We start from the raw sequence: 24,920 nt of genomic DNA, 5'->3' as shown, positions 1-24,920 counted from the left end.
TGATTAAGGAAATTTCTGGTATGAGGAAAAGGTAGCTTCTCTGAGCTCATTTTAAATTTGGGCTTGTATGCCTTTTCTAATTAAAAAATTTAGTTGAACATTTTTACAGGTTAAAGTAGTTTTGGGGACAGTTTTACCAACTGGAACCATGCTGACTTGCTAGTAAGTTCTACGTTTTCATAACTACTATATTATTTTTAAAGGGAAAATTTTCTCTTTTCTACAGCAAGATTTTAAGAAATTTAAACAATACACCCACACTTAATCCCTTACACACAGAGCCAAAACCTTACTGAACTGGATTTAGGCAAAAGAAAAGCAGTTTTAAGGTCTAAAAATGCCATGAAATAATTACTTTTCAAGGGTTTTAAACAAGAGTTTCCAGTTAAAAGACTGATTTTAAGATCATTTAGTGCAATATGTTTCTTAAAATGGTGGCTATGTATTTAAGTATTACTGGTCACCACAGTCTCAGATTGGCTATTTGTTAGAAGTAGCAGCATTTTCTATTTCTTCTATACATTCACCAGGGGTCTGTTTGCTTCTTCTCTGTCTGCTGCTCTGTTCTGTTCCCTTCTTGTCAACAGCCATTCAAGAATAATTTAGGAAGAATTCAATAATACAATTTCCCCCCAAATAATTTTTAACTGTATGAAAATCCTATATTTTTTCTTTTTTGCTTTTTGGAAGGCGGAGGGCAGGGCAACTGGGGTTAAGTGACTTGCCCAAGGTCATACAGCTAGTAAATGTTAAGTGTATGGGGCCACATCTGAACTCAGGTCCTCCTGACCCCAGGGCCAGTGCTCTATTCACTGCATCACCTAGCCACCCCTATACTTTTTTTTTTTTTTAAAGAAAGGCTGGGTGTGGGCCATGCGAGATGCTCAAGACCTTTGTGGACTGTGAAAGGAAACATCTGGAACCACTGATCTATGTAATCAGGGAAAAAAATGGAACTGACTTCTCCCATTAGAAGGAAAGCTCAGTGAGGTATATTTTATGCAAACTAGGAACCACTTGCAAACTAGGTGCATGCTCATATAGCATAAAACTCTTACCTTGCTTCTCAACTGGCAACAGTTTTTCTATAGGCAGAGGCCTGGATCAAGGGCCTGTCCCAAGGCCTCCCAGGCAAAGGCAGTCCCTTCTCCCTGGGCTGGCAAACTTCAAAGCTAGGGCTGTAGCCTGGGGAGCACATTGGCAGCACAATTTTCACTGGTCCTGGGCTTTCCAGGCCACAGACAGGAACCTAGCTCTAATGTAAAAAAAAAGGTGGGCCTGCTCCAACCTCAGGTTTTATGGTGAGGGTTTACAAAATGGTAGTGGGTAGGTCTGTCATAGGCTACAAGGGCTCCTCTACCCAACAAAAAACCACTGCTACTGATCTCAGTTGAGAAGCAGCCCATCCATAACTTTTTCATCATAACTATATTTGAAAGAGTGTGTACTTTTTTCCTCCCAAAAGATTTCATTCATTACTAACAGATTTTTGAATACTTTTAAAATTTAAAAATAAAAATCATACACACACACACACATACCACACCTATGTAACTCTCAAATATGGGCTAAAATAAGATTTTATTCTTCCAACTTTATACACTTTTATCTATGAACTCTTTAGATGAGGAAATGACTGTTGTGTAATGAATTGTGGCTAGACTAACAATCTGTGGAAAGGGTAGTAGAAGCTAAAAATAATCACTCAGCTTTCATCGTTACTTAATACTTAATGTACTTCTATACTTAATATATTTCAACACTCAAGCACCTATAATTTTATTGGTATAGGAACCCCTTTCATTTATGCTTATACCCCTCTATAAATCAGTTAATAAAGTTGCTATGGCTGAAAAATTCTTCACCCCAAGACCAACCTGGCTATGAGCCTCTCTGAGCATAGTAGAGGCTGTCCTCAGATAAAGACACACAGTCTGTTACAACAGCCAGAGCTTGTACCGTTGGCATGGCCTCTAAGAACCCAGGGTGACCTCTATACCATGATTAGGCACAGTAGTGGGACTTTGTAGTTGAGGGGACATACTGCATACATCTTTAAAAAATGAAATATTTCATAGAATTCTGAATGCCATTACTTCTCCTGAGTTGAAAGCAAAATCCTTTAATGTTTCTTAGACTCTTATTGAGTTCCTTCAGTTATTTCTACTTGTATTCCTAACAATAGCCTTACAATATTTTAAACTTTTTATTTTATCTACATAGTAATTCTGTAGTATATTTGGTAAGATGAATAAAATTTAACCTTTACATAAAATTTATTTTTCACAGATCCCTTACTTAAAATTTAAGTTATGCAACCTAACATCTATGTCTCCATTTCCTCATTTGTAAAATGAGGGGTTTGGAACTGATGGTCTCTATGGCCCTTTCCACCTCTCAATCCATGATCCTAATGAAATCATTCACAGAATCGTAATAACAGGCTTACCTGATATTTTGTTAATTCTGCTTGTAATGCCTTCACTTTTGATCTTTCTTGCTCTAAAGCAGCATGAAGCGAAGTCACCTGCAACCAAATAATCAATGAGAAAAGAAGTCCCCCTTTTAAAAAAATGATTATTGTAAGGTATGTTAACAGTGACTGACAGGAATGATTTTTAAATAAATACACACACGTCATGGCAAGTTCAACAGAAGAAAAACAACTTGTAACAACTCATTTTTTTTTAAGACAGTGAATGGACTCCATAATTCATAGGACAGATCTAGATCTAAGGTTGGAAGGGACCTCAGAGGCTACCTAGTCCAACCTCTCATTCTAAAGAAAAAAGAAAACTGAGATGCAGTACATTTTATTTTATATTAACATTTTTATTTATTTCATTAACTATCTCCCAATTACATGTAAACATTGTTTTTAAAATTTTGATTTCCAAATTATCTCCCTTCTTCCCACCCCCTTACTTAAGAAAAGGAATTTGATATCAATACATGTGAATGTTAAACATACATCCAAATTAGTCACGTGGTACACCTTATATTTTAACAGAGCTATAGCTCAGAATATTTTCTCTATGGTGAAAAATAGTGTTCTGGTGGTGGAGTAGCCAATGGCGACACAGCAAGAAGCTTGACTGCAGGTATGAATGTGTCAAGAGAGGGAGGCATTATAACCCTTGTCCCTGGCTGGAAAGAGGACCATTAATTCCAAAATAAAGTTGGCAGCAGTTACACAGCCATGAAGTGACTAAAACCCCACAGGAATTGAAGCAAAATGTGGATTCTGCAAGACCATGAAGACAAGACCCTGTGAAAAAGGACACTGCGATGCTGAATCTCAAAAGTGTGGGCCAGAAGACTACAAGATAAACATGGTGTTCACAACATGGAGGAAAACCCCCAAAGTCCTTCCCTGGTTCATGTCAGCGCCCTAGAGCAAAGCCTTATTTGTCCTATGGCTATACCACAAATGTGACAAATTTTCTTACCTGTACGGTTAGCTCATTTTTGATACTTTGTGACTCATCCACTTGAAGAAGTATTTCTGCTTTATCTTTCACTGACAAAAAGGAAAAAAAAACCCAGGAGTTTAAAAAACTGTCAAGTAAAGTACACAGCACAGGAGTCAGAATAAATCTGTCTCTCAAATCCTAAAATTCAGCAGCTCTCAAACTATGTACTACTTTCACAATATATATTCTTTACAACCTCCGGCCCTTAATTTGGCTCATCTGCCCTTTGCATCTTTATTTCTGATAGGTGAATTGTCTCTGAGTAGAGGTATCAACTCAAAAGGTAAGACTCTGGTTCTCTACTTAGATGGCCTTTCCATGTATTGCTCCTATAACCTAATACAACAATAGAGTAGCATTAACAGAAGAGAAGAAATGGCTACAAGAGTGGAAAGTCTCTGTCCAGAGGAGTGTTATGAACTCTAGTGTAGACTTAGGCTTTAGACAAAATTTCTAAAGAATGTCCAATTCAAATGCCTAATCACAAAAGAGGTAGCTTCTTGGTGCTATGATAAAGTTATTATTGGAGATTAAGTATTTTAAACTCAAATTAAGATAGTACTCAAGGCAAAAGCTTAAATTAATATTTGAATGTAGTGCCAACATGTCTTTCTCTATGTTCCCTTTATGAGGCACAGTGAAAGACTTTCGGGGTTGTCCTCTTGGAATTAATAGCTTTGTAGAAAATGAAGAGAAAAGAGAAAGAATATCCTTAGATCGCATTCCTTATCTGTGTTCTTCCACATGATTTACTCATATACAATGTGAGACAGACAAATAGAAAGCAAAAGCCTTCCCAATGCTGTGAAGGTTTGAGATTTTGCTTTTGGTTACTTTCAGAATAGTGTTTGGCAACACTATTCTGGGAGGCCTAAATTTTTTTTTGGCCATTGCTTTGGTGACATCTGTGATCAAGCCACTTAGTGACATTTTCTGACTGTACCACTGCTGTACGAACTGCTACCTGTAGTTAAGGTAAGCAAAGGACCAAGTCCTTCAGTGGAAGTGGATTCATTTATTCTTACTGTATGCTAATAATGAAAATAACCTCCCATTCTGGGTTACTTTTTTTCCTCACTAGGAAGAACAACACTTTTATATGTCATCTTCTTTGTTAGCATATAGCATCAATAGGAACACAGATTTACAGCTAGAAGGAACCTTAAATGGCATCTAGTCCTACATCTAATGCTTCAATTTACAAAGAAAGAAATGGAGGTCAAGAAAACCTGGTGTGCCCAACATCACAGACCTATCACATGGGTCTTTTGGCTCTAAATTCATTGGCCTTTCCAATTTTTATTTATTTATTTTAGTGCTTGTAGTCTCTTAGATTTCCTGTTAGAAGTCAAGTCCTCTCTCCCCTGACTTTGTAATATATGTGAAAAATGTTATTCTAAAGGCTTTGTCCCACCCAGACCAAACTCTTAAGATAATAGCTAATTAAAGGTTACCCTTAGACTAATTAAAGTATAGGTCTCTCCTCAAGTTAACAGTCACTTATGTCTAAGGTTTCTGAATGTCTATCAAGACCAAGCTGCTCAAAAGACTAAGCCCAGGTTCAAAAATACTATCCATGAGCTTAACCACCTACACCTTGTCCAAACAGCAGTCAAAAAATTCCAAGACAGACAGAAAACAAAAATTTATTGACAAATTATTTTCAGAAATAAAACTCGTTCATCACACACACACACACAATCCACTCTCAAATTACATTGCTGCCTTTACAATTACATTGTTCATGGTTGCTTACCCTCTACAAACATGGGAGCTCACTGTTGGTGTAAAAACACTGATGTTCATTACTGGTCAAAGAACCGCTTCTCTGGCATAGCTAGGTAATGAAGTTGGATAGAGCACCAGCCCTGGAGTCAGGAAGACCTGAGTTCAAATCCAGCCTCAGACACTTAGTAACCATGAGACTTAATCCTGGTTACTCCACTTCCCCTTCTCTCCCCATTGCTTCTCTTCTCTCACAACTAAAAGAAGCAGTCTCTTAAGAAAGTATATTTGCTTAAGAATTTCTCTATAGGTAATAGTTCAATAATTTCTAAGGAAGTGAAACTCAAAGATCCTATCTACTGTATATCATCTTGTAAGGTAGTGAAGTCTTTCAAGCATGACTAGTAATAGCTGGATGATTAAGTATGATATTTGGGAATCTCTGTGGGTCAATATTGTTAAATTTATAAATTATATTTTTCAAATATGAAATATCCCAAATATGATTATTCTAAATCTAGAAAACATATAAAGATATAAATTACTTACTTTCACCTTCTTGTAACATTTTCAATAACTGAGCGTTCCTTGCTTTTACTTCTTTATATTTTGCCTAATTGTCAAAGAGAATAAGACTGTTTAGTTTTAAAGGTAAATCACACAATATGTGAGTCAAATTAGAGCAATCTGTGAACTAAAAGTTATAGTCTTCCTCATAGACATAATAAATCAGCTGAAAAGATTAAGTGTATTAAAATTATTTATACAGGAATTGCATATTGCCCTCAACTAAATGGGACCCCCCAATTTATTTATTTTTTTGCATTTAAATAGGCATTAGATCTATGATTCATTAGGTTTTTTTTTTCTCATTCAATAGTATTTTTTCCAATTACATACAAAGATAGTTTTCAACATTCAGGGTTTTTTTGTTTTTGTTGCTTTTTGGAAGGCAGGGCAATTGGGGTTAAGTGATTTGCAAGTCACACGTCAACATTCAGTTTTATAAGGTTTTGAGTTCCAGATTTTTTTCTCCCTCCCTCCCCAAGATAGCATGCAATCTGATATAGGTTTTATATATACAATCATATTAAACACATTTCCACAGTCATAAGGCCCTGATTTAAAATTACCATATGATATCTGTATAAAAATGCAGATCTTACAAATGATTCAAAATGAAGGAAGGGATGAGAGCAAAGGAAAAAAGTAAATGTAATAGAAAATTTTCTTTAAGAGATTTTCATTCTTCATTCTCAAAAAGAAACCCAGACAAGGAAGTAATTCATTTTCAATATTATTTCAGATAACACATCACACTAATTATTCCCTTATTTCAAAACCTGAATTAGTTTATAAGTTGAAACCTATGTGACTGCCATGCAATAGTAGCTCCTTTTCTTTTCCTTTTTTTTGCTTTTTGGAGGGCAATTGGGGTTAAGCGACTTGCCCAAGGTCACACGGCTAGTTTTTGTGTTAAGTGTCTGAGGCTGGATTTGAACTCAGGTCCTCCTGACTCCAGGGCTGGTGCTCTATTCACTGTGCCACCTAGCTGCCCCTGGGACCTCCTTTTCAAATATCTAGTATATTCCTCTTTCACTCTAATAATTATACACAGATAAATGTTAACTTCATAATATAAGGCATTGAAAACATTTCTTCAAATTACTGTCTGCACCACAGGGACTCTTTCACATAATGTCTTAGATGAGAAACTTAAGTTGAAGTCTTTTTACGTGTTCTACTGATAAGGACAGACATTATTAATAATTTTAGGAAACTGCATTTTTTTAAACATCTAAAGACTATTGTATAAGAAATTTCTTTTTTCCCCCTTAACACATATGGAAAAGCACATAGGTTATTTGAATAACATATAAAATGAAAACTTAAATTCTATGATTAATTAGCTAATAACATCTACTGAAAAATAGGTATAAAAGCGCTGCAAAAAACTTGGCACCATGGTAGATATAAATAATTATAATAAAAGCTAGCATTACATACCATCTTAAAATTTGCAAAATGCCTTACATATACTTTATCTCATTTGAGATTTATAACCAACAAATCCTATAAGGTACACAACACTGGTGAAATTATCACCATTTTATAGATGAAACCAAGGCTCAGAAAATTTGAATTATTTGGTTACAAAGGTAGTGTCAGAGACAGGATTTGAACCTAAGTCTTCCTGACTCCACATTCAGAATTCTATGTATTATGTCTTAGAGGAATTGTAAAGGGTTGGACTTGATCAGCAATTCTTAACCTAGGGTCTACGAATTTGTTTTTTAATATTTCAAAAACTATATTTCTACAAAAAATGGTTTCCTTTGTAATCCTATAATATTTTATTTTATGTACTTAAAAACACTGTTTTGAGAAGTCCATGGGCTTCATCAGACTCTCTGGATGAAATGGGCTCATGTGCCCCTTCTGGCTCAAAATATTTAAGATTTGATTTTAACAAAGGAGGTATGCAACACAAATACAAAAATATAAGTGATGAAGAGGCACCTACAATATATTACAGTTGTAAAACTGTATAAAGTACACAATTTATATGTGATCAAGCAAATCCAAAGGCTAAACAAGAAAGATGTTGCAAGATCAGGAAAAGTTTCACCAAGGACATGAATCCTAAACAGATTTAAAGATAAGAATGGACATAATGGAGGGCTATAACCCTAGGACATTTTAGTTTTAAGCAAAGAATTAAGTCACCATTTGAGATTTCTTAGTGCAGAGGTTCTTAACTTGGGGCCCAAAATCCCCCAAGGAGTCCAGGGATGGATTTCATGGGGTCTGTGGACTTGAATGGGAAAAAAATACATCTTTATTTCAATATAACTGGTTTCCTTTCTAATTCTTTATGTTTTCTTTTATGCAGTTAAAAACTTTATTCTAGGAAAGGATACATAGGTTTCACTAGGTTGCCAAAGGAGTCCATGAAAGAATAAAGGTTAAGAACCCTTGCCTTTGAGGAAGGAAGAAAATGTATGTGTGAGGTGGAAAACAGTTAATCAGTTAGTCAATGAGCATTTATTAAGCACTTATATATGCCAGGCATTGGGGATAAAAGGAAAGGCAAACGCACAGTCCTTTAAGGAGGGAGACAACACACAAACAACTACATATATATAAGATTTATTCAGAGTATACAGCAGGTAATTTCAGAAGAAAGGTGATTGGGGAAGGGCCCCTGCAGAAAGTAAGGTTTGAATTTATCTTGAAGGAAGACAGGGAAGTTAGGTATCATAGGTGTGGAGAAAGGAAATTTTACCCCCGAGGCTCAGTCAGTGAAAACCATAAAGTCAAGCAATGGAGTTATGTTGAAGAATAGTCAGTTGGCCAATACAGCTGAACCACAGAGTTGGTAGAAAAAAAGTCTAATTAGACTGGAAAAGTAAGAAGGGACACCTTGTCTAGGGCTTTAAAAGCCAAATATTTTATATTTGATCCAGGAGATAATAGGTTCGTAGAAAGCCCAAGTATAATTACCATTCAGATATTATACCACTGATTATGGTTTTTAAAGCTCACAAAATCATGGAGCTAAGAAAAAGAACACTGATACAAATCAAAAACTCTTATAATTACTTATTAATAGGAAAAATTTAGGATAACAAAAACAGACAATACATTTCACCTTGCAATAGTAACTAAACACAGACCTCCCACTGAGTGATGTTATTTTTCAACTTCTGAATTTCAGCATCTTTCCTTTCAAGTTCCAACTTTAGTCTTTCGGTTCTTCCATCTTTCAAGTATACCTCCTAAAAAAAAACAAAAACAAAATCCATTGCCTTACAGGTAAAAATTTCCCATCATGATTTGTTTAAAAAAGTCCCTTTGGAAATTTAGCTAAAAAGGAAAGCCTTGATTTGAGTTTCTTTTTCAAAAGTAAATTCAAGTTCCTATGTTTCATTTCCAAAGGTTCCCCTCTTTCTCTGTTAATATATCAATAACCATTTATAATCTAAATTAAAATTTTGTGATCAATCTAAAACTTTTAAAGTGTATCACATAACAAAATTATGTCTCTAAAATATTTACAAGTCCCTTGAAACAATCACATTAGGATTACACTGTTGTTTTTTCTTACCTCTAAAAGAAAGCCTTTTTTAGTTTTTAATACAAACATAATTGACAAAATTCTCTTTTAAAAAATCATCTTTACTCTTCAACCTTAAGAGCACATTCAATACAGCTTAAAAGCAGAATAGTACCAAAGCAAAAAAGTGTCTGGATTTAGATTTCAAATTCTATAGAAAATGGCTTTGGAACATACAAAAATAGAATACATTTTCAAGAACAACTTTCTGAAAAAGTACTCTTACTCTCCTCGAAGTCATTCTGTAATGCATCATGTTCAGTTAGAAAGCAATGTCTTTACTTCATTTCAGTACAATAAATCAATGATCACATCTATGTGGGTATTCCCTCCATCAAGCCACATAAAAATCCATCTAAACATCTTCTACAGAATTACAGCTTACTTTCATTCATAATCCATCCTCTACAGATGATCTGCTAGTTTGTGAGGCCACCTGCTAGGTCTCTTATATTTCAGACCACTGAAGCACTAAAGTACTTCCTCAGTCAAGTAATTTTTGTCCTTATCATATATCTTCTCAATGACCTTATTATGCCACTCCTAAGAAATATAGAATCACTGGAAATATATTATAGCCTCCATCTGCTCAACATGATTCTCCATGTTTCCTGAAACTTCCTGATTTTTCAGAGAATGGTCTTCTAAGATTCATAATCACCAGGAGAACATCTGTGTCAAATAGATGGATCTTTGTGCCAGGGAATAACCTGGAAGTGTTGAAAGCACTGAAAAATATCCCGAGTATAACAAGCCAACTCTTTCAAGTTCAAGTTCTGGATACTACTGTCCATGATTCCATGATTTTTCCATTCTTTTGATATCCTTCCCACCCTGAGATATTTTATAAAATGATTCCTCAGTGCTTCAAAATTATGTCACCTCCAGCATAAATTTCCTTGGTGTGCATAGATCATCTTCCTGATTTAATCTTCTGACGTCAGGTGCCATTTTAACTTCCTTGTGTAGTATATCAAGAGAGCAAAGTGTTAAGAATCCAAATATGTTGGTTCCACTGCCATTGATGATGAAAACAAATTGTTATAGAAAATAGTAATATCTCTTCCATTTTCCATTTAATGTTGTCTTCATTCCAGTTTAATATATGAACACTCTTGAGATGATGTGGTTCAGCTGGGTCTCAAACCCAAACTTTCTATAGACTTGGTTTTTTTTAAACAAGTCTACAGAAAACTATTTAAAATCATGCTTACCTGGGTTCTTTAAACTTTCCTCTTCCCATTTCTTCTGTCTTCGGCTTTGCTTCCAATTTAATGATATTTTTTGAATGTGCAACAAGAAATATGCTGTCTACTTTTCATCCTGTCCAAACTAAAGTCAGAAAACCTTTCACTCATGTACTGTCTGCCATACTCTGAAAAAGCAAGTAAACAACTCTGCAAAGTATTACTACTTGTCTGCAGACATCCCAAAGTGAAGTGCTGAGTAAATGCTCTTCATTCACCAAACTTTCAAAAGTCCTAAAGGGTTCAATTTTCTCATGTTTCCTACAAAAAGCATTCTTTATCTATGGAGTAAAAACACAGTGAGATGTTTTAGAGTATGATACCATGAATACATAAAAACTCAATGCTGAATTTAGATACCAGTGCTTTTCCTTACACCTGGTCACAAAACAAAAGTATTTGGAGAAGCCTAATTATACATTAAATCGATTTGTTAATATCTGCAAAGGTTAAAAACTCCACAGAGAAATGCAAGGAGGTAATACTGTCTCTACTATGAACAGTTTATATCTAAACATTCCTATTCAGAATCCTAATTATTGCTATTCAAAATCAGAGTTAGAAGAGATAATTTATATTCATTTTTAGACCTCAAACTTTATTTCACCTATCAGAAAACTGAGGCATAAGGATATAAAATTATTTACATAAGGTCACTCAAGTAGTTGTAGGCACAACTAATATTAGGGTCTATTTCTTCTCATTCCAAACCAACCATTTTCTTTTACACCACAATGCTACCACCTTTAAATTCCTAAATGGTAGAACTGATCCTCGTAAAACGTTTTTTATCTTGATAAAACAAGTCGTTATGAAATACCTGAGTGTGGTTTTGAATGATTCCCTAGGCCTCATTTTCCTTGTCTGTAAAAGGAAGTAACTCACCCTCAAGTACTTCTAAGGTTACGTTCAGCTCTAATTTCTATGACTATGATTTGTTTGAAGCAGATATTATTCTAAAATTTTTACATACCTAGTCTTAAGACTGTACCTTTGTTGTGTTTAAATTATTTTGTTGTGGTTATTTTAAAAGGATCTGGCATTTTTTTTTGCCTCTTTTGGTACTGAGATATGTTATTGGAAAGTATAGTACCATTCTAAATGGTATTGACCTCAAAAGACAAGGACAGATGCCACACCCTTCTGACCCCCATCTTTACCACTTCGATACTTTAAAAATCAATGATTTTTATGGGAATATGAGGGCTCCATATGAGCCTTTCCTCCACCATTACAGAACACAACTCTTCTACACTTTAATAGATGGTCTTAGGGGCTATGGCTAAAAAAAGCACTTTCAAAAAAGGTGACCAAAAAGTCAACAGGCTGATTCTCAAACAGTGTACAGTCACATATGAGCAACCAGCAACCTCTCCAGCTCTGCAGTGCCTACCAGAGCTTGTGTTCTTCTGGAACAGCACTCAAAAATTAAGGTCACCAAGACAACTAAATGAAGCCCTAGACTGGGACCTCAGTGTATGAATCTAACATTAAAGTACTCTTAAATTTCCAGCTATACCTCATCTTAACCATATGTGCTCTGAAACTTAAACAATATTCTACAAATTATGTTGTATTTGAAATATACCAGGGGAACTTCTTAATAAAAGAATTTAAAATTTTTTTTTATAAATAGAAAACTTTTTGAAGCCCAAAAAATTAATGCCTAATTAATGTCTTGCAAATTTGGATGTTCACACACTAAATTTGATAAAAATGGAGTTCATCTACATTTCATATTTCTAACTTCCACAATTTCCAAGAGTAATTAAAGGTATTATTTCATAAGTATGTATTTAAAGACCTTTAAGAAAGCACTTAAGACATATTTACATATTAACCATATGTAAAGTTAACCTTATGTTAACATGGTTAACAGGGAAGAATGAGGCTTTTGTTCTAGCATCATCAAAAAGAACATACCACTTAATCTTATTATGATGGTAAGGTTCATAGGCATTTCTTCATTTCTAATAAAGTTAATACTTGGGTTATACTCTTGGACTTCGCCTTCAAAAAGCAAAGATTGGCGGACAAATAGGAGACCATTAATTGGATAGAGACTCTGGTTCTCTGTAGGGAATTCTATGCTATCATATAATCACTCAAATGCATAAAGGAAACCATGTGGTCCTGGAGAGAGCAGTAAGTGAAAACAACAGTGGAATCATCCTGGAGTTCCTGGACCTTTAAGCCAAGTGAAAACCTCTTAGATCAAGCAGACTGTGAATAATGGGAAGAGTGTCTTAGACCTAGAGAAAGCAAATGGTGTCTCAATTTAAAAGAGAGACAGAGACAAAGAGAGAATAAAGTCTTCAAACTGTAGACCACATGACCTGATTCCAATTCCTTGAACAATTCTAGAATTCATTATTACTAAAGAGACAGGGAATATTTAGGAAAAGAAATGATGTAGAGAAATGGTACAGAGAGCTACAATGGCTTCATCAACAAGTCATACCAGACTTAACTGTTTTTGACAGAGAACACACTTAGCAGATTAGAGGAATACTGTAAATTTAGTTAACCTAGATTTTGGCAAAGTATTTACTAAAGTGTTATAGCTAGTTTTGTGGAAAAGATGGAAAAATTTGCATTGTAATACAATTAGATGGATCTGGAATAGGTTGAATGGCTAGACATAAATAGTATTAATGGTTGAAGGTCTCTAGTGGAGAGAGCAGCAAAGGAGAGATATGTGCTTGGTTCTGCACTGTTTGATATTTTTATCAATGAACTGGATAAAGGTATAGAAGGAATGTCTTCATAGACGAATAAACCTGGGAAGAATAACTAACACAGTAGAGGAATCAGCTTCCACAAACTTATAGCACTAGGATAAATCGAATATATTGAAATTCAACAGGGATAAACATGAGGTCTTTTTTTTTCTTTTTGGAGGGGGGAAGGCAGGGCAATCGGGATTAAGTGACTAGCCCAAGGTCACACAGCTAGTAAGGGTTAAGTGTCTGAGGCCAAATTTGTACTCAGGTTCTCCTGACTCCAGGGCCGGTGCTCTATTCACTGTGCCACCTAGCCGAACATAAAAATGAAGTCTTTTATTTGGTTTTACAAAATCAACTTCATAAGTACAGGATGGGAGAGATCTATTTTAAGAATATCTTGGGGTCTTGGCAGATTGCAAACTCACTATGAAATCAGTATATATGATGTGGAAACTACAGCACATGTGATCTTGGACTGGCAGAAGAAATGAATAACTTCCAGGAAGAAGGATGTAATAGTCCTGTTATACTCTGCCTTAGTCATACCTTATCTTTAGCAGCATTCAGTTCTGAGTGATGATGGTTTTAAAAGAACACTAATAAGCTAGAGAAGGTAAGCAGGATAAAAGAGCTTGGGTCCATTTCATGAGGACCAATTACAAGAACTGGGAATGTTTTCTACCTGGAGAAGACTAAGGGGGAGTATTTTCAAATATTTCATGGACTGTAATGTTGAAGAAGGATTAGAATGATTCTAGGTGGCAAAACCAGAAGCAATGGGTGGGAGTTACAAAAAGGCAAATTTTGGCTTGATGTGATCTGAAAAATACAATTAGAGCTGTCTAAAGGTAAAATGTATTACTCATGAAGGGCAGTGGATTTCCCTCATTGGATGTCTTCAGACAAAGCCTAGATAACGTATTTGTTATGAAACTGTAAAGAATTTTTTCAGGCATGGGTTGGACTAGATTTATTTTCTATAAGATTATTTTCTTATTTTCTATAAGATTAAATAAAGCTTATCCTATACCCAATAATTGGTTACATAAGTACTCGCATAGAAACTGAGGGCCCTTTACCTTTTTCTTTTTTTCCATAGATATTGTTAGTATTTAGTCAATATAAAAGATACCCTATTCTAATATAAGAATAAATAAATTTTTATATTGACTGTTATTGACCATTGCCAGCAATATCTTCTACTGAACTTACAGGAAAGCTTACTCAGAAAAGTTTTAAATTTTTTAAGTATTCAGTAGAAAGGAAATTAATGTAATATAGCAAAGTAGCAATACAAACAAAAAGACCCCAACAACTCATAACTATGAATTATAATTAAGCCCCTTCTCAGCCACAATTCTAACTCTACCCTCACCTCTCAGTCGGTGCCACCTTCATCGTAAACTATGTATATAGTATACTCAAATGAACTCCTTGCCCCAATTGTCCTGTATTTCCTGTAAAAGAAACACTGCATCTGGAGGTGACAATAGCTTTAAAGATCAGTAGCTGAGAAGCAAGCTTTTTTAATATCTTCTCCCTTCATTCATTTCCCAAGGCCTAGTCATTTCTGCAAAGATTTTCACAGAAGCAAAAATAACTAACATTTATAGTCAAAAGACTTTTAGGTATAATTTGATCCTCGTAAAAACACCATGCTAAAGGGCAGTAAAAACGTTGTTATTCCCATTTTAAAGATAAGGCAAGTGAGGATCAGAAAGTCAAATGATTTGTCAAAGGTCAAAAGCTAGGAGGTAACAAAGCTGTACCCTAGGTATGCTGTGTTCTGTAACTCAGGGTACACATATGCTTTTCTTAAAGTAAACTATATTTCAAAATAAAAATTATATAGATCAACTTAAGGGAACTGAAGCAGCTAAATTTTTTACTCTATAAAGTTATAACTGAATTGGTTATATCTGGAAAATACAATTTAATTTCAGTATTAAAATGTCCATTGTTCTTTTAAGAGAATTTCCTACTTTACATGCCTGGCTGTGTTCATGGGCTGTACAATTATCTGTTCCGTTATATTCTGTGAGCTGTTCTCTTCTCTTTTCTCTAATAAGAATTTTATGAACATCATCTTCCAGTCTATTGAAGAATCCTCCATCATGTGATAAAGTCTGGGAAGAACTCAATTCCTGCCAAAATGAATTATGATTTACTATCATTCCACACATATAGGTCAACATAATAGAACTACCCACCCACCAAAAGTAGGGCAGAAAATGAAAATGAAAAATACAAAGTATAAAAGTAGTCCCCCACTTCTTCCCTTCTTATCTTGCATTTCTCTTTAGAGGGGAGAAAGCAGAGAGGCACAGAATGCCATTCAGGAAAAAGCAGAGCTTTTACAATGGCCTTATAGCTTCTCCTGTTTTTTGAAGCTAAATACTTCAGTCTTTTAGTATGATTTTAAAACAACTGATGTCTTCAATGCACAGACAAAATGGGTAGTTAAGGAAAAACTTCCAAATATTTTCCCAACTATGCACTGCTGGAAATTTCAGTCAATCTATGGGTAAATTTTACTTCTTCTTCTAACTTTCTATTGTGGAATCAGAAAGGTGAGAAAAGGCTGTTAAGTGCCAAGGCACTTTTATTCCCTAAGTTACATTTAATTTCCTTATTTTCAAATAAAGTAGAGTTCACCACCAAAAGTTTCCCCTAGTCTTTAATAGGCTCATTCATTCATTACTGAGTAAAGAGTAAGATTTATAAGCACTAAACACTGAAGTTCTTCCTTCCGGTTTTCTGGAATGTAAAGTGTCTGAAAGCAACTGTTTAGCCATATATTTCAAACTTCAAAAAGTCTTATTATTTCATTGGCAAGATTATTACTACTGGCAGAGACTACTACCCTCCATTCCTTAGCTGGACATTTGGAGTTCTTTCCATTCTGGCCCCTCCCTACTGCTCCAGCCTTTATTGACATTGCTACCTTCCACATACTCTCAGGACTAGCTATACTAGCCTACTTGCTGTTTCGCATACATGACACCTCTTTTGCCATCTCTGTGCATTTGTAACAGGCTGCTCTCATGTCTAAAATGTACTCCCTTGTCTTACCTCTGTCTCTCAGAACCCTTCATGAAAAGTCTTTTCTGATCCTCCCAGTTACTAGTGTTCTTCCTTCCCAACAACCTTTTAATCATCATATAAATTCTTTATAAATTTATCTTGTTATATATACACACGTATGTTTGTCCTTTCCCCTGTTCCTTCCCAAGTCCTCCTATTAGAAGGTCCTGGAGCATGAGGATTATTTCCACTTTTTCTTTGTGTTTCCAGCACTTGGTATAGAACCTAATACATAGTAAGTGCTAAATAAATGCCTGTTGATTTAATTTTACGAGTTGCTGCACCCAAAAACTCCATCTACTAATTCCATAGTAATAGCCAATGTAAATATAATTTATTAAGATAATTCAATCAGCATTTGAATTAAGTTTTTAAAACAAATGTCCAAAAATATAATAAAATGTCATTTTGCAAGGACTAAAGACATAATTCCAATCCTACAACTACTGCTGGGCTCTATCCAACACCTCCAATTCCTTTATAAGAACTAAACTTAAAAATGTCCATGAATTTCACTCTGATACAATATTCTCAGTAGAGGACAAATAAAATGAAAGACAACACAGGTCAACTCATCAATCTAATTTTCCTTATGTATATATTCATTTTAATTACAGTGAATACAATTATTTTGAAGAAGCGATTCAAATTATGTTCTCTTCAAATATTCTTCTAATGATAATTCAGATAAAGGATAATACTACATTTCTGGGGAAAGGCTGCTGAAAAAATCTACTTGCTTCACAAGTACCTAAGCCAAAGACTGACTGCATTTTGTTGCTGCTTTTGAGCTTACATTCTACTTAGAGAGAAAGAACTCACAAAACTATAGTAAATTTTAAAAAACCATGCAATTAAGTGCTCAGTGGTATGGCTGTAGGCCCGTGCAGGAAGGTTTCCAGTTTGTGTTCATCCCCAGGGACCCCGCTGCTTTTCCTGCGGGACTGGCTGTGTCCTCCTTTCTTTCCTCTACAAGATCCCTTGATATTGCTGCCACCTTTTCTTCCACCTCTCTACCCACTATCTGAAACACGTCCTACCTTCCATGCAACCCTCCCTTATTCTCCAAGCAATTATGTCTTATGAGCTCTTATGCAGCACTTTTCATGCTTCTCAAATACCTATGTAAACCAGTTATTTGTAATTTATATATACTTAGCACATTGTAAGCTCAAAGATGAAAGGAATAATGTTTTATCTAAACTTTATACCTCCTCCAACCTGTAATGGTAATAGAAATTTCAAGATCTTCCCTGAACCTCAATAGACATACGTAAATTTGAGGACCTTTCCTGATTTGAAAATAAACTCTGCCCCCCCCCAAATAGGCTGAATTTGGTCACATGGAGTCTGTTGTGGGAGGCATGTTTTTTAGGAGGCACAACTTTTGTTGCTTTGCAGTCAAGTGGGTCACCAGGATTGTGATGTTCTCTGACCCTGGAAAAGGTTATAGATACCTCTGAGATGAGGTTGTGCTTTGGGGCTCACTTTGGGAAGAGCTGTGTGATTTAGCCAAATGAGACTGGGCAGCCTCCGGCTTTGAAAATGCAGATGTTGGTGCTTTTCTCTCTGGTAACTAACTGTATGTATGTGATGGTCAGACAGCTGGAAGCCCTGTCTGCTGAATTGTTATTTTCTCTCCCTGCAACTTCTGTTTGTATTTTCTCTCAAGTTCAGGGTGCTGACTTTTCCCCCTGAACTGGGTAAATGATGTATGTTTGATTGAAGTAAGATTGCTAACCCTTTATGAGTTGCTTTCCTTTAGAAAAGCAGATCAAAGAACCTGTGCTAGCAGCCATCTTGGGTATGCTAGGGGGCTTGCTGCTACACAACCCCAACACGTGTGTGTATGTATACACACATAGATGCCTATATGTATGTGTGTGTATATAATGTACATGTATATACACACATACATATATGTGCATATATATGTATACACATATTAGTATAGTATTTAGTACATGTCTGATGAATTCAATAGTAATCCTTTAAATTTTCTAAAGGTTTTTACTGTTATCAAGAGGGAAACTGATAGGCATTTATGAAACTAAAATTACATTAACTTTTAAAAAGCTAACTCTGTCTTTAATCAAATATAAATAGCACTATGCCTGATCTTTCTTACCTCCTCCCTCCTTGTTCATGGACTCTTGGTTTTGGTTCTTGTTCCTAAAGTCACCCCATCCATACTTTCTAGACTCCTCTTTAAGTCCTTTTCAATGTTTCTTCTACACACACCATGTCCTCATGTGCAGAACTTCCAAACCCCAATTTATAAGTTACCAATAAATACTAATAATATCAGCTGAAAAAAGGGATTAAATAATATTTCATTTAAGACAAAACCCTCCAGAATGTCCTATTCAGCTTAATGTTCATCTTTCTTCATGAAGGAAAATCCTATCAGATTATTCCTTGCAGAAATTCAAAGGAGAGGGACATTAATGAGTTTTGGGAAGCCTTCACAGAAGACAATGGACTTCGAGGAGAGGAACAGGATTTAGACAGATTGAGAGGCAAGAAAAGGACACTCCAGAGAAAGGAAACAACACAAGCAAAGGGAATACAGTAGAGAGCAGCCTAACCAGCCTGGTAGGAGGGTTATAAATACTTGGAAAATCACTGAGGAGTTATGGAAGGGAGAAATTATGAGCTGCCTCGTAAGTAAGGTAGAGGAGTTTAGATCTGCCGTACTATCAAAAAGAAGCTATTGAAGGTTTCGACAAAGGAAAGTGATATGATTAAAAAAAAAACCAAATGCTTAAAGAAGAACTGGCAGAAGTTTATAGGATGAACTAGATAGAGGAACACTTGGAGTTATAGAAACTTCAGCTAAGAGGTTGCTGCAATTATACAGACTGGGGTAATATAGTAATATTATGTTCAGTTTTAGGATATAAATCAGTAATACCCCTTTGTTAGAGCCATCTGCAAATGTGGAGAATTTTTGATAAATTTCTGAAGAAAAGGCATAACCTACATGGATATTTAAACATTCAAGTCCTATAGAATTAAGAACGCCAAATATAATAACTTGATGGTATATTTTAAATATACCATTAAATTAATTGATTATGCAAAATTAAATATGCAAAAATATAATTTTCCCTTAGACTAATTTCTTATAGCATCATAAAAGAGAATTAAAGGTAATTTGGAGGCTCTTTTTGGAGGGGGGAAGGCAGGGCAAATGGGGTTAAGTGACTTGCCCAAGATCACACAGCTAATAAGTGTTAAGTGTCTGAGGCTGGATTTGAACTCAGGTCCTCCTGACTCCAGGGCTAGTGCTCTACTCAATGAGCCATCTAGCTGCCCCTAAATTTTCAAAGGTACAAAGTTCCTTCAACCATATTCCTTTTTGTTGTTCAGATTTTGGTTGAATCTGACTCTCCATGACCCCATTTGTGATTTTCTTGGCAAAGCAACTGGTCTAGACTGCCATGTCTTTCTCCAGCTCATTTTACATATGAAGAAACTGAGGCAAACAGGGTCAAAGTAACTTGCCTAGGGTCACTCTGCTATTGAGCATCTGAGGTCAGATTTGAACTCAGAAAGATGAGTCTTCCTGACTCCAGGGTCAGTGTTCTATCCACTGCACCATTTAGCTGACTCTTCAACCACATTAGGATTCTTACAGAAGTTATTTTTATTATCTATTAACAATCTACTTTCTTTCTTTTAGAACACATTTTAGAAATACAGCAAATAATGGAAGGATAGCCAGAGTATATTCACCTTCAAGAGAAGTACCTGGGCCTAATATGGTGGGTTGCTACTTATTTTCCAGGCTATATCAATTAAGATTTATCTTGGGAGATACTGTTATACAAATTGTTAAATAGTTTAAAAATAATTAATTAATAACCTAATTCCATATACACACAAAATTTTCCATCTTCAAACAGGATCAACCCTGGAAGTGATTATTTTAAACTGCATCTAGGTAACTATGATATATAATAGCTCATAAAGAATTACGTTATTTTATCTAAACTCTAAAAATTACTAGCTAAAAAGATAAATTATTATGCTTTAAATTTTGGACGTTCTTTTATAACCACAAGTGTTTTTATAATACTTATATATAATTATAAAATGTTTTTATAATCATTATTTATAGCTTTCTTCCTTGGCCTAATAATCAAAACAAAGTAAAAATAAAATGGTAAAGAATAAAAAATATATATTCCAGACAGAAACCAAAGTACATTAATAACAAATTCATTCCTTATTTGTACTTATAGTGGGAACTTTGTTAATGATAAGGACTGCTGGTAACATTATACACAGAAATGTAGAAATGCAGTAACACACTCAATTTCCCTGAAAATAATTCAGAAGACAACTACTATTTCGTCAGTATTTGAAGTTATTTAAATAAGACAATCCTCAACTAAAAGCATGAGTAGTTTCTAGCAAAGTAGTATTATTCTCCAATCCTACCAAGTCTGTAAGAAGCTATAGGCAAACAACAAAGCACTAAACCATGTCTCAACAAACAGCTCTCTGGAATAGGAAATTATGTTAATCTGAGAGATGGTGAAGGTTTGTACTACCCCCTAATGGTAAAAAGATATAAATCTCTTTACATTCATTTTACTTCCAAATAATTTCACTTCCATGGAGATTGTACAGTATGTTTGAAATGGTTACATAAAATTTACCATTTTCCTATCCTACACAACTTCTCACTGAAGTTTTGAGTTTAAGTGTATAGTATGTTTTGACTAAACAGAAAGGTCTACTGTCAGATGGTACTTTTATATTAATATGGATTTCCTTATTAATTTACAAAGGTATAGTATATTCTTTTTAACTCTTCAAAGTTCTTGCTAGTTCTATTCAAGATAGCACTGCGATTTAATGAATGATTCATTTGGTAATACCACAAAATTATTAAATATTCTAAGTTTAAAACAAGTACTTCCTGTGACAAAGGCTAGTTATGACTTACCTCAGTTTTTTTACTAAGGTGATCTGTAAAAGAAAAAGAAAAAAGATAGTAATTCCCTAAATAAGATGGAAACATTTACAATCTAAACATTAAATGGTTTCCAAATTAGAGAGAAATTAACATCATATAGATTTAATCAGCAAAAGTGACTTTCCTACCTATCTAAAAACATCACCAAAGACATCTAGAGACACACCAAAATTTTGCATTTGCTCCCTTTTAATTCTTCTGTTGTTGTTCAGTTGTTTCTGTCATATCCAACTCTTTGTGAGTTAGGGTTTTCTTCGTAGAGATAACTGGAGTGATTTGCCATTTCCTTCTCCAGCTCATTTTACAGATGAGGAAACTGAAGCAAACAGGATTAAGTGACTTGCCCAGGGTTACACTGTTAGTGTCTGAGGCCAAATTTGAACTCAGATCCTCCTGACTCCAAGGCTGATGCTCTATCCCCTGTGCCACCTAGCTACCCCTCTGCTTTGAACTATATCCAAAACTGCACTCCTCTTTCTTCCATGCTTGGCTTTCTCTCCTTTCATCTCATTTTGTTGAGAGCACTAACATTCATAAGTCAATCAAACTCAAGGCTTCAATGACAGCTGATGCTTCCTTCTCCCTCCTTCCCTTCCATGGATGTTTGTTGTAGTCAAAATGAATTCACTAAGTATCTTCTCCCACCTTCATACATATAGCCAAGATATTCCTCATTCTTGGAATGGACTCCTTTCACATCTGCCTATTGAAATTCCCTTTCTTCAGGTCCTATATCAGGTGCTACCTTCTCTACTAACACTTCCTGGATCAAGTTATCTTTCACTGTTAATGTTAAAAAAAAAAACCCAACAAGACAATACTCTATCTAGGTTTCCTCTTTTACCTTTATGTTAATATATTCTATGTCATCCTTATTGGAAGACACCATAGACCATGTTTTTCATCTTTGTATCCTCAGTACCTAACACACTGTAGTTTCTATTCTTTTTTTTTTTTTTAAAGCAACTAGGGTTAAGTAACTCCCCCAAGGTTTCATGGCCAGTTATTTCTGGGTGTGGTGGTTAAGTATCTGAGCCCGGATTCGATGCCAGGTCATCCCGACTCTGGGGCCGGTGCTCTTACTCACTGTGCTACCTGGCTGCCCCCACACTGTAGTATCTTAATAAATGTTTGCTAAATTGAATTAATGCAGGGTTTGATCTTAAACCAAGTTTTTAAAAGATATTTCACTTTTTGTATTTTCTAAAGATACATTATTAATTTTTAAACAAACTTTCTCCCTCTTCAAATCAATTTAAATTTTTAAATAAAAAAATTAATAATTACATATGGTGTACTATATGCCATGCACTGTGCCAAGAGCTTTATAACTGATCTGCACAACTACTCTTGAGAGGTAGGTACTATTATTAACCCCATTTTACAGATGAGGAAAGCAAAGTAAACAAAAAAAAGCTTAAGTAACTTGCCCAGAGTCACATGCTATTAAGTATCTGAAGGTGCATTTGAACTCAGGTCTTCCTAACTCTAGGCCTGGCAGTATATCCACTTCTCTACCAGCTACAGAAATATATCTAATGCTATTAGAAAAGCAACATGGCATAGTAGAGAACTGGTCTACTAGTCATCAAAGACTTCAAAAGTCCCACCTCTGACACATACTGGCTACAGGAACCCGGGAATGAATGTCAGTTAACCACTGAATATCCCAAATAACTCTCTAATTCTATAAGGTGTAGAATATTTGCTGAAATGGGTTTCCTCACCAGGAGTTTCCTACACCCAATGAAATCACAGGTCTACACACACACCCACACATCCACACAGAGCCACACTGTAGTGTATTATTAGAGAATGAAAAAGTCAGAAAAATCAAACCACAGTTTTTGTCAACTCCCCCCAAAAGTCAACTATCAACAGCTACATCACCAAACTGTTAAAGAGTTTTCAAAAATACTTTTTTTATTCACTAATATCATTGGGGGAAAAATTCCAAAAGTTCAAAATACTGATTTTGTGCTCAAATCTTAAAATTAATGAATTTACAGATAAAATAAAAATAAGGACTAATGACTTTACAGAAGAAAAAAATAATTACGGGGCAGCTAGGTGGCATAGAGCACTGGCCCTGGAATTGGGAGGACCTAAGTTCAAATCTGGTCTCAGACACTTAACACTTACTAGCTGGGTGACCTTGGGCAAGTCACTTAACACCAATTTGCCCTGCCTTCCCCCCTCAAAAAAAAAAAACACTCATATATAAGCTAACAGCACTAATCCTTCATTGGGTGCTATAGTGCAGTAGTCCTGTTCAGAACCTGAGACATTATACAGCATCTGACACTGTAAGTTGTACAGCACAGGTCAATCTGCCTTAATAGAAGCTTCCTTCTAAGTAGGCATTCTGTATACCAATAAAATCACAGATTTAAACCAAAAAAATAAAGCAAATACAGAAATTAATTACATAATCTACAGTCTCTAAAAGACCTTACTAGTTACCTATTCTATCCCATAATTATAAGAATTATCTCTAAATTACCACTACTAGCAGATTTATCTAGTCTCAACTCTACTTCTCCCCCTTTCCCCTTGCAAATAAATGTTCCAAGGAAACTAATTCTGCTTTGTACTACTGGATAGCTAACAATTAAGCTACTAGGAAGTTTTTCCTTATTAAAAAAAAAAACCCTAAATCTGTCTTTCTACAACTTCCATTCATTGCCCCTCATTCTGCTTTCTGAACAAGAAAAGGAAAAAGCAAAAAAAAAAAAAGTCTAATCCTTCTTTCACTTGACAGCTTTCAAAACATTTAGAGATTACCAATTTATGTCCTCCACCAAAGTGATCTCTTTTCTGGGCAAACCACCCTAGGTCCTTCGACCTATCCTCACATGGAATAGTCTTCTGTGCCCTCTATCCTGGTTGCCCTTTTCTAGAATTACTCCCACTTGTCTGTCATTCTTAAAACCAGCACTGTATGATGGATTCAAGTTATAGAATGAGACAGGTGTTTTTGAACATAGCAAAGCTGTGCATTTGCTTTGCTTGACTGTGTTTGTTACAAGGACTTTCTTTTTTCAGCAGGGGTGAAATGGTTGTAAAAATAAAAAAAGAAGAGGATCATAGAAGTATTCAGAAATGAGCTGAAGAGAAGTTCTGAAAATAAGCAGTATCTCCTCCTTTATTCTAAGTATCTAATGAAGAGGTGGTATACATGCAAAGGCTAGCCCATCTTTATGTATCCTTGACCCCCTCTCTTCCCATCTTCTCTAGCATATCTGCATCTGTTACTCCAATTCTCTATCTACTGGTTCTTCCACACTGCTTACTAACATGCCAAGGCTTTCCTCATCCTTAAAAAAAAACAACAAACCACAAACTTTACTAATTCCTATTTCCACTTCCTGCTGTGCCCACCTGACCTACAGGCTCAGGTGTGAGAAGGAACAACCTTCAGAACCTTCTTCTGAATTCTTGCCTTCCATCTCCTGTTGCATGTGTCCCGAGAGAAAATTGCCAAGGCCTGAGGAGTAACTTCCATTTGTGCCAGCACAAGGCAACTTCCACTTCCTACTGCCTGTCTGATCTCCCAACCAA

General features: G+C 35.3%; 1 protein-coding gene across 7 annotated transcripts in view; it reads right to left on the bottom strand.

The window, feature by feature from the left end:
* GKAP1 (G kinase anchoring protein 1) overlaps nucleotides 1-24,920 on the bottom strand; it is a 65,214-nt gene that overhangs the window by 476 nt on the left and 39,818 nt on the right. For 2 of the 7 annotated variants that reach the window (XM_069105245.1, XM_069105224.1), the window contains 6 exons: nucleotides 15,280-15,455; nucleotides 8,876-8,977; nucleotides 5,748-5,811; nucleotides 3,450-3,520; nucleotides 2,450-2,527; nucleotides 1,059-1,185 (listed from right to left, as the gene is read on the bottom strand). In XM_069105245.1, the coding sequence (XP_068961346.1) occupies nucleotides 1,105-1,185; nucleotides 2,450-2,527; nucleotides 3,450-3,520; nucleotides 5,748-5,811; nucleotides 8,876-8,977; nucleotides 15,280-15,455 (572 nt within the window). In that variant the 3' untranslated portion in view covers nucleotides 1,059-1,104. Of the gene's footprint in view, nucleotides 1-1,058; nucleotides 1,186-2,449; nucleotides 2,528-3,449; nucleotides 3,521-5,747; nucleotides 5,812-8,875; nucleotides 8,978-15,279; nucleotides 15,456-21,329; nucleotides 21,353-24,920 lie in introns of all 7 variants that reach the window. The other 5 variants (XM_069105271.1, XM_069105264.1, XM_069105229.1 and 2 more) reach the window with 4 other exon arrangements.

Source organism: Petaurus breviceps, unplaced genomic scaffold (genome assembly GCF_028583685.1).
Source record: "Petaurus breviceps papuanus isolate PSGF00001 unplaced genomic scaffold, PetGlider_PUasm1.0 138, whole genome shotgun sequence".
Taxonomy (NCBI): domain Eukaryota; kingdom Metazoa; phylum Chordata; class Mammalia; order Diprotodontia; family Petauridae; genus Petaurus; species Petaurus breviceps.
This window is presented reverse-complemented; position numbering and strand designations above follow the sequence as displayed.